Source organism: Poecile atricapillus, chromosome 5, assembly GCF_030490865.1.
Source record: "Poecile atricapillus isolate bPoeAtr1 chromosome 5, bPoeAtr1.hap1, whole genome shotgun sequence".
In the NCBI taxonomy this organism is placed as follows: Eukaryota; Metazoa; Chordata; class Aves; order Passeriformes; family Paridae; genus Poecile; species Poecile atricapillus.
In genome coordinates this window covers 41587463-41598241 of record NC_081253.1, presented here as the reverse complement: position 1 = coordinate 41598241, position 10779 = coordinate 41587463, and the positions used below count along the sequence as shown (strand labels likewise).

The 10779-nt window shown below is 46.3% G+C and overlaps 2 protein-coding genes across 2 annotated transcripts; both read right to left on the bottom strand.

The window, feature by feature from the left end:
* Window positions 1-1418: 1418 nt before the first annotated feature.
* On the bottom strand, window positions 1419-9971 carry POFUT2 (protein O-fucosyltransferase 2). The gene is made up of 9 exons (XM_058840089.1): window positions 9659-9971; window positions 8767-9017; window positions 7579-7723; window positions 7183-7293; window positions 4904-4970; window positions 3323-3448; window positions 2585-2765; window positions 2214-2337; window positions 1419-1884 (listed from the first exon to the last, which is right to left on the bottom strand). The coding sequence occupies exons 1-9, from the start codon at window positions 9835-9837 to the stop codon at window positions 1731-1733; spliced, it is 1338 nt and encodes a 445-aa protein (XP_058696072.1). The 5' UTR covers window positions 9838-9971; the 3' UTR covers window positions 1419-1730.
* YBEY (ybeY metalloendoribonuclease) lies at window positions 9840-10637 on the bottom strand. The gene is made up of 3 exons (XM_058840090.1): window positions 10248-10637; window positions 10092-10160; window positions 9840-9977 (listed from the first exon to the last, which is right to left on the bottom strand). The coding sequence occupies exons 1-3, from the start codon at window positions 10584-10586 to the stop codon at window positions 9891-9893; spliced, it is 495 nt and encodes a 164-aa protein (XP_058696073.1). The 5' UTR covers window positions 10587-10637; the 3' UTR covers window positions 9840-9890.
* Window positions 10638-10779: the final 142 nt, after the last annotated feature.

Genomic DNA, 10779 nt, shown 5'->3' with positions numbered 1-10779 from the left:
AGTACTATTCAGCTAAAAATAGATGACAAAAGACAAATGTAATGAAATTACAGGGGGCTCACACAAGAAGGGAATGAGGAAAGACTACACCCGCTGAGCTCAAAAGCAGAAATACTGTATCAGTGTGCACCAACATCTTGATTTTTACATTTTGGTTTTTTCTTTGCATCTGATTTCATCCACAACAGTTCTCTAAGAAATAATGTTATTAAATGTCTGTTTCTATTGGTACACTGTGAGAATTTGGTGTTGCTCTGTATGTGTGGTTCTGGCCCCACTTGTGGAGATGTAAAATGAGCCCTTGAACTCCTCTGGATACATAATGGGCAATGAGTGTCAGACGCCCCCTGGGGATAAAATGCTGTTCTGTAGATCTGCAGTGGTGCTGAGTTTCACAACCACTTTGAAGAGCTTAACCGCCTTCACTGTGGGGAAGGCTGATGAACTCCTGGGTACAGGGCTGTCGTGGTGGTGCTGCCATCTTGCATGTCTTTCCTTTGTGGACACAAAGCAGTGGAGAAGCAAGGCCCTGAAGCAACCAGGACCCTCTCCTGAGAGGGCCACCAGCTCTGCCCCCATTCCAGCAGCAGTGCTGAACACACCCACCCTCCTCTCCCAGCCCTGGCCAGTGCTGCAGCAGGCAGAGGAGGGAGCTGCCTTGGGAAAATGGAATCTTGGCCCTGCTCCACCAGGTACCAACCTCTTTCTCTGCTAGGCAATGTGCCTTCACATGAAAGGTGAGTCCCCAAAGGATGGCCCTTGCAGGCTCTTGCCTTGGAGTGGGAGCAGCACCACCCCCACCTCCACACCCGCACCCCCCTCTTTTATTTTGGTGGCAGCTTGGTTCTTCCCTAGGTAGAGACTGGTGCTCCCAGCATGAGCACTCCTGGTGACATGGCCAGGTCCCCCAGCCCTGGAGTTAAAAAATGACCACAGACCCACAGAGAGAACCATGGACAGGTAAGAAAGATATGCTCCAGCAGGTGAGGCTGGTTTCAACAGCCACATCCTGGGCATTGCTTTGCTGCCTTCCATCATCGAGCTCTGCAGCCATGAGGCCCCTGTGGGCTGTAGCAACCCACTTGGTGCACATGGGACTGCAGATGTTAAATGCAAAAGATCAGGCAGGTAGCATAGGATCTGTGTGAAAGCAAGTCACATAACTTTCCCACATTGGCCCAAGCAAGTGTGGCCTGAGAAATTGTGAGGAGGAGCTCAAACAGCCCTTGGAGAAGGGAAACAACCTTTGCAGGTGCTGTTTGCCTCCTTGTTGCTTACTTGCAAGAAACAGTCGAGGGGCACTGTTCCTAACTGTTCAATGACAGTGATGTGTTGGTTTGATGGCCAATGAAAGTTTACCCCTTCGGACCCTTTCGGAACTATCTATAAAAAAGGATCTTGAAGAATAAAACACGCTCTCTTTTGCAAATAAGCTTTAGAGTCTGTGTTGTCACCATCGCCATTCCTCATACAGTGCGACATGGGACCACTCAGGGAAGGCAACCAGAGCAGGACATACTGGGGACCCAGGTGCAGCAGCCACATAGAAATGCTGTGAGGGCCAGAGACACTGGAGTGTACAGCTACCCCATGTCACACCCATGCTGGAAGGGGAGCAGGAGCTGAGTGCAGGACTGGGTCATACTTTGTTCCAATGCAAATAATTCCCCATCATTTTTCCTTAATATTTTGAACTCTAACAGTATTGAAACCTTTGTGTTTGTCTGTGCTTAATATACAATTTTCCAGTGAGTAGGCTGCTCACAGTTTTTCTCTGTTTCACCACAGAATCGGTTGTAAGTTGTTTTTGGATCAAATCCCAAGATCTCCCGTTCCTCGTGGATTCGAAAGGAAAATGTTGAAACGGAGGTGCCTATAAAATACCTGTGAAAAAAAATCAAAAAGGGTTTGGGGGGGGGGGGAGGGCAAGTTTTTAAAATGCAAGTAATTACATTTCAGTCCAATAAACTTCACTGTTCAGTGAAATGATATGATAATGAAATCATCATATATACACACAATATAACCATTATACATCTACTAGACACATCTCAATTATATAATTGATTATATAACAGATAATATATATAATATATAATCAATTATCTAATGTCTCACACAATTTGTAAACAACCAACCATGGGCCAAAAATCATACTCAGTTTTGTGACAGTGACATTAAGCTTTGGCTGAAATTAAAGTCAGATTTGCTACCTTGCATGTGCACAAATCCACTGGTCAATCACAGCCAAGCCCCCATCCTTATAGAGTTCCAGCTCCTCCAGAGAGGCTTCAAACCTCACCATCTCAGGCAGCAGTTTCTTGAGCAGTTCAATCTCTTAAAAAAGGAAGCATACAAATTTATCTCTACATTATGAAGAGCAACTCGCTGCTGCCACTCAGTGTGTTTGTTTAAGGGAACCCTGGGTGAACAGTTACAGAGCATGTGACACCAAAATCTACCAACAAATTTTAGAATACAGCTACTAAAATTTACAGTATTGCAGCCAGGGAGGGGAGCCAATGGCAATTGCTGCACTCATTGTCGAAAGTTACCAATCCTGAAATGACTGCGATCCGCCTACCTTCTTCAACAGCATCAGTGGCTACAAAAACTTTTTGAAGTTTAAGCCTCTCCAAGAGGTTGTGGATTTTCTTTACTGCTCCTTGCAGGGAAGGCACGTCTTCTCTGTGACCCCAAATGAAGTCTCTCCTTCTGAGGTGAACCCCAACGTACGGGCCACCTAGAGCTGTGCCCGTCTTAACCTACGAGAGAAAGATCAAAAGTCTTAAAGAACTTGGGTGGATCACTGTTCACACTGAAAAGCCAGAATGCATCATCTCTGGATAAGGCACAGAATGACTCCAGTTGCAGACAGAAATTTTTAAGTACAGACTGGAAGTAACTTGGGACACTTGTTGCAACATTTAGATCTTAGGTGGCCTCTGCCATACAAGAGAAACTGGAGTGCCAAATCTTCCTAAGAAAAATTCCTCTCCTTGACCAAATCAATCCTCAACTAGCAGGTGGCAGCTGAACTTTACACCCACACGTGGTGCTGAATACAAGAAGAAATTCAAGTTTCCCTCACTGAAATGAGGACAACAAAGATCTGGCCATCAGAACCAGTCAGGCACACCTCGGCAGACTCTGTTAGCTCGCGTCACGCAGGGAGAAGGCCCATGAGGAACACACGTGTCCACCTCAACACAAGCAGAAGAGTCAGTCACATGTACCTTCCAACATGCCCTGCAGCACACAGCCAGGAATACACAAGTGAAGTATTTGTTATGGGGAATAAATAGACTGTTAAGGACTTTACCTTCATCTGTGTCCAGTCCTCCTTGTACTGAGTCCTGTCTGCCTCGTCGGTGGATTGAAGGTATTTCTTCCTAAACTCATCTCCTACCATGCGGAGGTGTTTAGCAAACACCATGCTCCGACGGGTCTGTCAGAATAGGAGCAGACACTGAGTCAGAAAAAGGAGCTAAAAATGAGTCGGTGCAGACAGTTTCACACACACAGCACTTCCAGGATGCAGTTACTTCTGGTACATCTATACAGTACTCTAAGCAATGATTTCTAAACATTTATCCAAGCTTAAACAGCTTATTTCTAATTATCATCACCTTTATAACCAGTACACTCACCTGTCCCTGCAATACACAGATATAAGGAGGACACTGCAGTTATTTACACAACAGAACATATAATATACCAAATTAAACACCCTAGCAATATACCTCACTTTTGGAAACAAAAGCTGGTCAAACACTTTAGCATGCAAAACACCTGTAAGAATAAAACCTGCTTTAAATATATTAGGCATCTAGCCACAGACATGCCTATGAAATTCAGTGGAAAAGTGACAAAAAAGGAATTATTTCCTTAACCTGTCAATAATAATTTCTAAGATTCCGTGATAAAGTTGCCAGTGCACATAGCCACAAGTGGCCTTTTTACTAACATGCAAAAAAACAAAGGAAATCCCAATTTCTCCCCTTTGTGTCTGCAAAGAAATAGAGAAAGGAGAGATGCTTCTCAGAGGAGCATGGAAAAAAGAGAAGAGGCCCTGGGCCCTAGCTGCAGTGAGTAAATTTCTGATTGGACATCAGACAAAACCACTGGGGCCATGTTTAAAGTGCCACTGCTATAAAATGTGTGTTATGGGGCCATGTGGATTTCATGTCTGTTTTTACCAGACAAGTTGTACTCAAACATGATACCTGGGCTGCGTTTCTTTCTTTGAGAGGTTACTCTCAATGAACAATTCATAGCTAGCAAACTACTGATTGGTCCACTTCTGAAAACATCCCATATCCCAAGTGAAGAGCCAGATGCTTCTAAGACTGAGGTCTGTGTAATTTGTTTTTTAATATCATGGGAATCAGTTTCTCTTAGGAATTTTAACTATATCAACCACTCCATACCATGTTCCATTCGCCTGTGTCTGGACCTTAACATTTCCTTAAAACTTCTATGACAGAAATTATTTTACCATAGATCTTTGCCTGAAACCCATGGGAATTTCGCCTTTAAAGCAAATGGGGAGGGATTTGGGACAATAACGAGCACTTCATAGAATTCTTTTGAAAAGACTAATCTTGAGGTTGACTACATAAGAAACTGCTGCCTTCTGTTTGTAGAGGTGCTGTATTGGGGAAGTCCTTTTAATCACCACACCCTGCAGCACTGGGCCTTTAGGCACAAGACAGCAGGACAAATTCCTGTGTCACACTAATCCACAGCAGCCTGAAAACCATACTAGTACACATTGCTGAAACAGAAGACAAGTTACTTACAAGACAAAAATCCCAAGGCAAAACTGAAGCACACATTGGTTACTAATTTTTTTAGCAGAGCCAAGTAAAAAGTCTTGAGAAGCTATCTGTAAAATACTCACATTCCAATAATCTTTCCCTCCGTAGTGGTCATGAAGAAGGTTTTCAGCTCTGTCTAACATCACTGACCTATTGAAAATTGTAAAACTGAGTGCAGTTCCCTTAGGAATAGAATTGACATTATGATGTTTCTTTATACATTTGCTAGGATAAAGTGCAGACTATGATCTGTTTGCAAAGGGAGAGTGGGGAATGAGGGACAGGCTCCTGTGAGGCACATTCTAGTTCTCTACAAGGCAAATTGTGACCCACAGTCTGCTGGGGAGAGAAGGGAACCATGCCACTCCCTGTACCTGCTCTCTTCCTGAATAAATGGTATCCTGACTCTGAAAGTTAAACATGAACAAGCATTAATCACCCCTCACAGTCCTTGCAAGAGTTGCTTCAGGAGAAGTAAGATTTCTGACAGGGAGAGAGATCCAAAGGGAAGAAGTGACCTGTGTGATAATGCTCAGCCTCAGAGCACATGACAGCCTCTGGGAGGAAGCAGAAGATCATGGAAACAAACCCAGAAAAGGTGTTTTCTACATGTAGAATAAAATGTTGTACAGTAAAACAACAGAGAAGAACACAGAGACATTACCAAAATGTGTGGTATTAAACAGTAGCTTGTGTTTCTCATAGATAAACATGGTTCAGGATTGTGTACTGGAAACGTAACTGCACTATCCAAGTTCTAAGAAGCAGACCAGATTTTGAGATTTTCAAGTATCCCAGAACATAAGAGATGTAGATTTAGTTTGTGAGCACACTGATGATAAGCCAACACACAGAGAAATGCTTCTGCTCAAAAGGATCAAGGTCATTATCTGCATCTCCTACTAAAAAGAGAGGAAGCAAATAACCAATCAACTTTGGATTATCTCTGCTGATAATCAGCTGGACACCTGCATGGAAGGCTTTAAATTACCTAGAAAAAAGACTAGACTGTGCTGGTGAAGTAGCAGCACTGCATCTAACAGGAAGATTGGAGGGGAATGAGTTTACTTATCCAAATGCAGTGGGAAGTTTCCTTGAAGTGACCACACTTGAAGGGTAAAAACCCAGTCCTAAGACCACACAACTGGCTGTCCAGCCAGAAGGGCAATATGAGAGATCAGAGCTCTCAGACCAATCAGAGTAGTTTGAAGACACTGGCTCACACGAAGGTAAGGGACACCTCACTGGCATTGCCTAACAACATTTCCTGACAGCCTTCATTAAAGGCTTTTAAGAAAACTTGGCACAGAAAGGTTCTTGCATGGATTAAAACAAACAAAAAAAAAAACAACAACAACAAAAAAAAAAGTTTAGAGACAAGGATAAATGTATGGTTCTCATTGCAGAAGGAGTTCACAAGTGGAAGGTCTCTTCACCGTATTTCTAAACAACCTACAGAAGGGCATGAAATCAGATGACACAGCTTAATTATTTTCAATTCCTCAGAGCAGCTAAGGCCAACTATGAAGAATTAAGGAAGAAGAAATTAAGAAATTAAGAAATTAAGCTCATCACCAGCCAATGAAGTAGCAGATGAAATCTAACATAGGAGTGCGTGTAGTAAAAGAACAAACCCAAACCTGGCTTCATCTAATAACTAAAGGTCTTGATGGTCAGGAATGAGGACAGTTTGATGCAAACATTGAGACAACACTCAGAGGTCAAAATAAGGAACCTGTGTCTCAAGAATTAGAAGAGAAAGAAGAGAGCACTTGACAGAGCATGTCATTTGTACTGCAATGTAACAGGTTTACCCACACTTAGCCTGCAGGATCCTGCTGAACTGCAAAGGTTCAGAGATTGACAGTAGTGACAGCCAAATATATGGAATGGCTTTTACATGGAGAACAACTAAAGGAGCCAGAACTCTTCCCACTGCAGAGGAGACTACTGAGGGGGAATATGCCAGAGATGTAAAATTACATGTGGTGTGGAGTAGAATATGGAATAGCTGATGGTTCAGCATCTTTTCCACTGCATGATCTAAGGGATATTTGATGCTGCCTTGGAGGTAGGAGTCACAAAAGCTGCCTGAGAGGGAATATAAAGGAGCTCAAGGCTATCTACTCTTAGGTTTTAGCACGGTGTTCTTTACCTTAACTTACAGTTAAGTGTTACAGTGTAAATCCCTTTTGTAATGATTTTAACAGAGTACAATAATTCAGTGATGAAGTATCTCAACAAGCCTTTAAATTCCCCCTGCTCCTCCCACCCAGCAATGGGGTTTTACAACAATAATACAACAAAAGTAACAATAACAATAAATAAAAATAACAATAAGTAGTTATACAAGGCAACTCACTGTGCTGAAGTGTTCTTCAGAAGGATAGGAGCCACAATAGAGGCAGATCCTTGGACAGACAAGCAAGAGGCGTTTAGGCCTCGTGTTTCCTCATAACCCCAGAACCAGCCCCTAAAGGGGAACACAAAGGATCAGCTCACAGGCTTGTATTTTAAGTTAATGCCATATATAGAACAAAACATCCTAAACAAACTACGTATAATACAAACAAACCAGCCACCTCCTTTATGCTGCTTTTCTGTAGAGCAACAATTTTACAGAAGTAGATCTTCTCATACCAATAAAACATTTTATTATTGATAGGCTTTTAATAACAGAGTGAACCCCAGATATTCACAGCAGGCAAATATCTCTCTGAATACAACTGAAAAGACCAAAAGGACTGCTCCATGTTACCTGTAGTAGCCATGTTTGTCTCTGGAGTACATCAGCTGATCAATGCATGGCCTTTCATCTATTTTTTCTTCCCATGTTCCTTCTTTCCATCCTTCTGCATAGCCTTGGAGCACATAAATCTGTTCAATAAAGGGCCCACCTGACTCTGAGCAGAAGGCAAAGTAAAGGACTTGTAAGCATAAAAACCTACATTGCAAAGGTATGCACAGGCATCAGTGGCAGTTAAAAATCTGCTAGAAATGCTAGTATTACACTACTCTCTGTTCCCTGTTTTCCCTATAAAAAAGGGAAGAAAGTTCTGTGCGAGACAGAAAAGCTAAAAGGGTCACAGGCAATGTGACCACCTGCTATTCCACCTAGCTCTGTGTGATTTAATGTTCCAAACACAAGGGGATCACTGTCAACTGGGTGGTGTAAAACACACCACAAAGCACACAGGTTTTCAGTGCTGTAAGCAGCTGCCACAGGAGGAGTGCCTCCAAGAAAAATGCCAAGTACAAGCCCTTCTTCCCCTAAATTTTAGGGTCTCTACATGCATTTTCCTGGAAGGCAGGGAACAACTTTCCCTTCAGACCTCTTTATAGAGGTGTGACATTTGGTGGCCTTTATTTCCTTTGCTGAACAAGCCTGTGACACTGCTGCAGATTTGAACATTTGGCAATTAGTTCAACATGGCATTAAATCCAAAAGGAACCTATTTCACTTTCTTATGGAAAGCCTTTCTCTTAGACAGAAAAAGCAAGGGGTATTTCAAGTATGTGCAGTATCAACGATAACAAAGTAAGTTCAAAGAAGAATCTACTTTACAACTTTTACTGTCCAGCCCCCACATCCAGAAAAAGCTGGTTTGTCTGTAATTCAACAACCTGCCTTTCTCCCTATGGTCTTGTCATTATGGTCAAAATCACACAGAAATACCACGGGGGAATTTAATCACAGGCATTAATGGTCTTCAGAGGTCCCCAAAGTCGAGGGGACAGCAGTGCTACATCAATCAAGCTGTCAAGTAATTGGGTTATTCCATCCTAGTGGTTGGGTAGCTCAGCAAAACTCTTTCCCATCCCTCCTCCTCTTGCCACTAAGATTTTTTTTCCACATAAAAGGATAAAAGCCCCTATAAGGACAAACCTGTTAAGAAACCATATCAAATATTTAGTTAATCATAGATTGCATGATCCTATACCCCACCTGCAAGGAATTGCTCATATTCAATGACAGGAATGTTCCTGTTGAGGCTTGGGATATCAAAGAATTCAGACCAAGGGATCCGGACCTGGAGGATGTCAGGGCTCTGCCAGTGATAAAGACGGCCCCAGGGAGGCATAACCAACACCCAGTTTTCGCTTTTCCGCAGGGTCTTTAGAAGGGAAGCAATGCGAACATAGACATCTCTGCGAAGGTTGAACCCTTCAGGGGGGTTTACATCATACAAAAGATATCTGGGGAGAACAAAGGAATACTGTTATTTTTGAGAACACATTGGGGCTATTACACATTTTTCTTTTTTACCCTACAATCTTGCGATAAAACTGTTGGGAAGGAAGCTGGTTCTCTTTTTGAGTTTGTGGTACTTGGAAGGGGAAGAAGTATGGCAAGTAGGAGCAGCGTGTGCTGCAGGGCTGGAAGGGCCACTAGGGTCTCCTGGCGAGGTGCACATGCCAGAAGCCTTTTTTACAGCGGGTCAAGGAGCAAAGAGTCTTGCTCATCCTGAGGGTAACATGGGGTGTGTGGTGAAAATAGTGAAACCACTGGCATGTCAGACAAGCTAACTCTTGTAAGCTGGATACAAAGGCAGAAGGACATGTTCTGGAGTAAGGGAAAAGAATGCAGCTGGAAGCTGGATGATCCTGTGGGGTCCCTTCCAACTCACGATATTCTACAGATGATAGACCTCGGACAGCTGCGATGACACCCTCCAAAAAACGACACAAAAAAGCACGAGCAGGCGAAGGAGGCTCCTCACCAGCTGATGGCCAAGACACTGAGGGTCGCCTGTGCAAGGGGACACCGCACGGCGCTGGGAGACCCCAGCAGGCAGGACCGCTCCGAGGCCGGGCGCGGCGGGTCCGCCGCTGCTCACCTGGTGCTCGGGGCGGCGGCGGCGGCGGGCAGCGAGGAGGCGGCGTGGCCAGCGAAGAGGGCAGCGGGCGACGGCTCGGAGGCGGCGGCGGGCGATGGCGGGAGAGCGAGCGCGGCCAGACCGAGCAGCAGCAGCGGCAGCGCCGGGGAGCAGCGACCGCCGAGCCCCTGCGCCGCCATCCCCACGCCACGTCCGGGGCGGCGCCGGCAGAGCCCCAACCCCTCTCGGTCTCTCAGTAGAGGCCGGCGGTAAGGGGCCGCAGCCGGGAGCCTGTGAGGCGGTTCAGCTCCTCCAGGATTTGCGCTTCCTTCTGGTACATCTACGGGAGCAGCGGCGGTCACCACCGGGCGAGGTCCGGTTCCCATCACCGGGGCCTCTGGTCCAACCCATGCCGGACCCCGCACACCCTCCCCGGCCCCAGGGCATCCCGCACCTGCTCCCACTCGGGTTTCGTATTGTGCCGGTAGCCGAGCAAGTGGCACAATCCGTGGGCTGCCGTCACCTGCGCGGGGGACAGGAGCAAAACACACGTCTTACCGACTGAGTCCCATGCCTGCCCCTCCGCCCGCCACTCCCGAGCGGGGCTCACCGTCAGGACATCGTCAAAATCCTCCCCGGTTTCGCGGCACTGCTGGTGGATGTATTCCACCCCTAGGAATATGTCCCCCAGGTCGTACTCCTCGCGGCAGCGCGGCTGCGGCAGCTCCCCCGCCGCCACTTGGTGGAATGGGAAAGAGAGGACGTCGGTGGGCTCCGGGCAGTGTCGGTAGGCGGCGTTCAGGCGCTGCATCAACGCGTTGCCAGCGCAGACCAGCCCCACGTCAAAGCGGGAGGCGCCCAGAGCGGCGCGCAGGGCGCAGACGGCGCGGCGGAGCAGGGCCCGGCGCACGGGCACGGCGCGCTGCGCGTTCCGCAGAGCCACGCTCATGGCAGCAGTGCCCCCATGCACCTGACCCCCTCCACCCCCCCACAACGACAGTCCGCCCCCAACGAGAGTCCGCCCCCGAGGCCCCACACACCACGGCCCCACCAATCGAGACCCCCTCCCCCGCCCTGCCCGAGGAGACCACGCCCCTGCACTTCTGTCCATCCGTTAATGCCCACCCACCAACTGAAGCCCC

Excerpts from the sequence above, each read along its gene's own strand:
- POFUT2 (XM_058840089.1), bottom strand. The coding sequence starts at position 9,837 with ATGGCGGCGCAGGGGCTCGGCGGTCGCTGCTCCCCGGCGCTGCCGCTG. Across the intron at positions 7,724-8,766 it reads ATATGAGCAATTCCTTGCAG|AGTCAGGTGGGCCCTTTATT; the intron begins GTGGGGTATAGG and ends CCTTCTGCTCAG. Across the intron at positions 2,766-3,322 it reads AGGACTGGACACAGATGAAG|GTTAAGACGGGCACAGCTCT; the intron begins GTAAAGTCCTTA and ends TTTCTCTCGTAG.
- YBEY (XM_058840090.1), bottom strand. The coding sequence starts at position 10,586 with ATGAGCGTGGCTCTGCGGAACGCGCAGCGCGCCGTGCCCGTGCGCCGG. Across the intron at positions 10,161-10,247 it reads ATTTTGACGATGTCCTGACG|GTGACGGCAGCCCACGGATT; the intron begins GTGAGCCCCGCT and ends TCCCCCGCGCAG. Across the intron at positions 9,978-10,091 it reads CGAAACCCGAGTGGGAGCAG|ATGTACCAGAAGGAAGCGCA; the intron begins GTGCGGGATGCC and ends CTGCTCCCGTAG.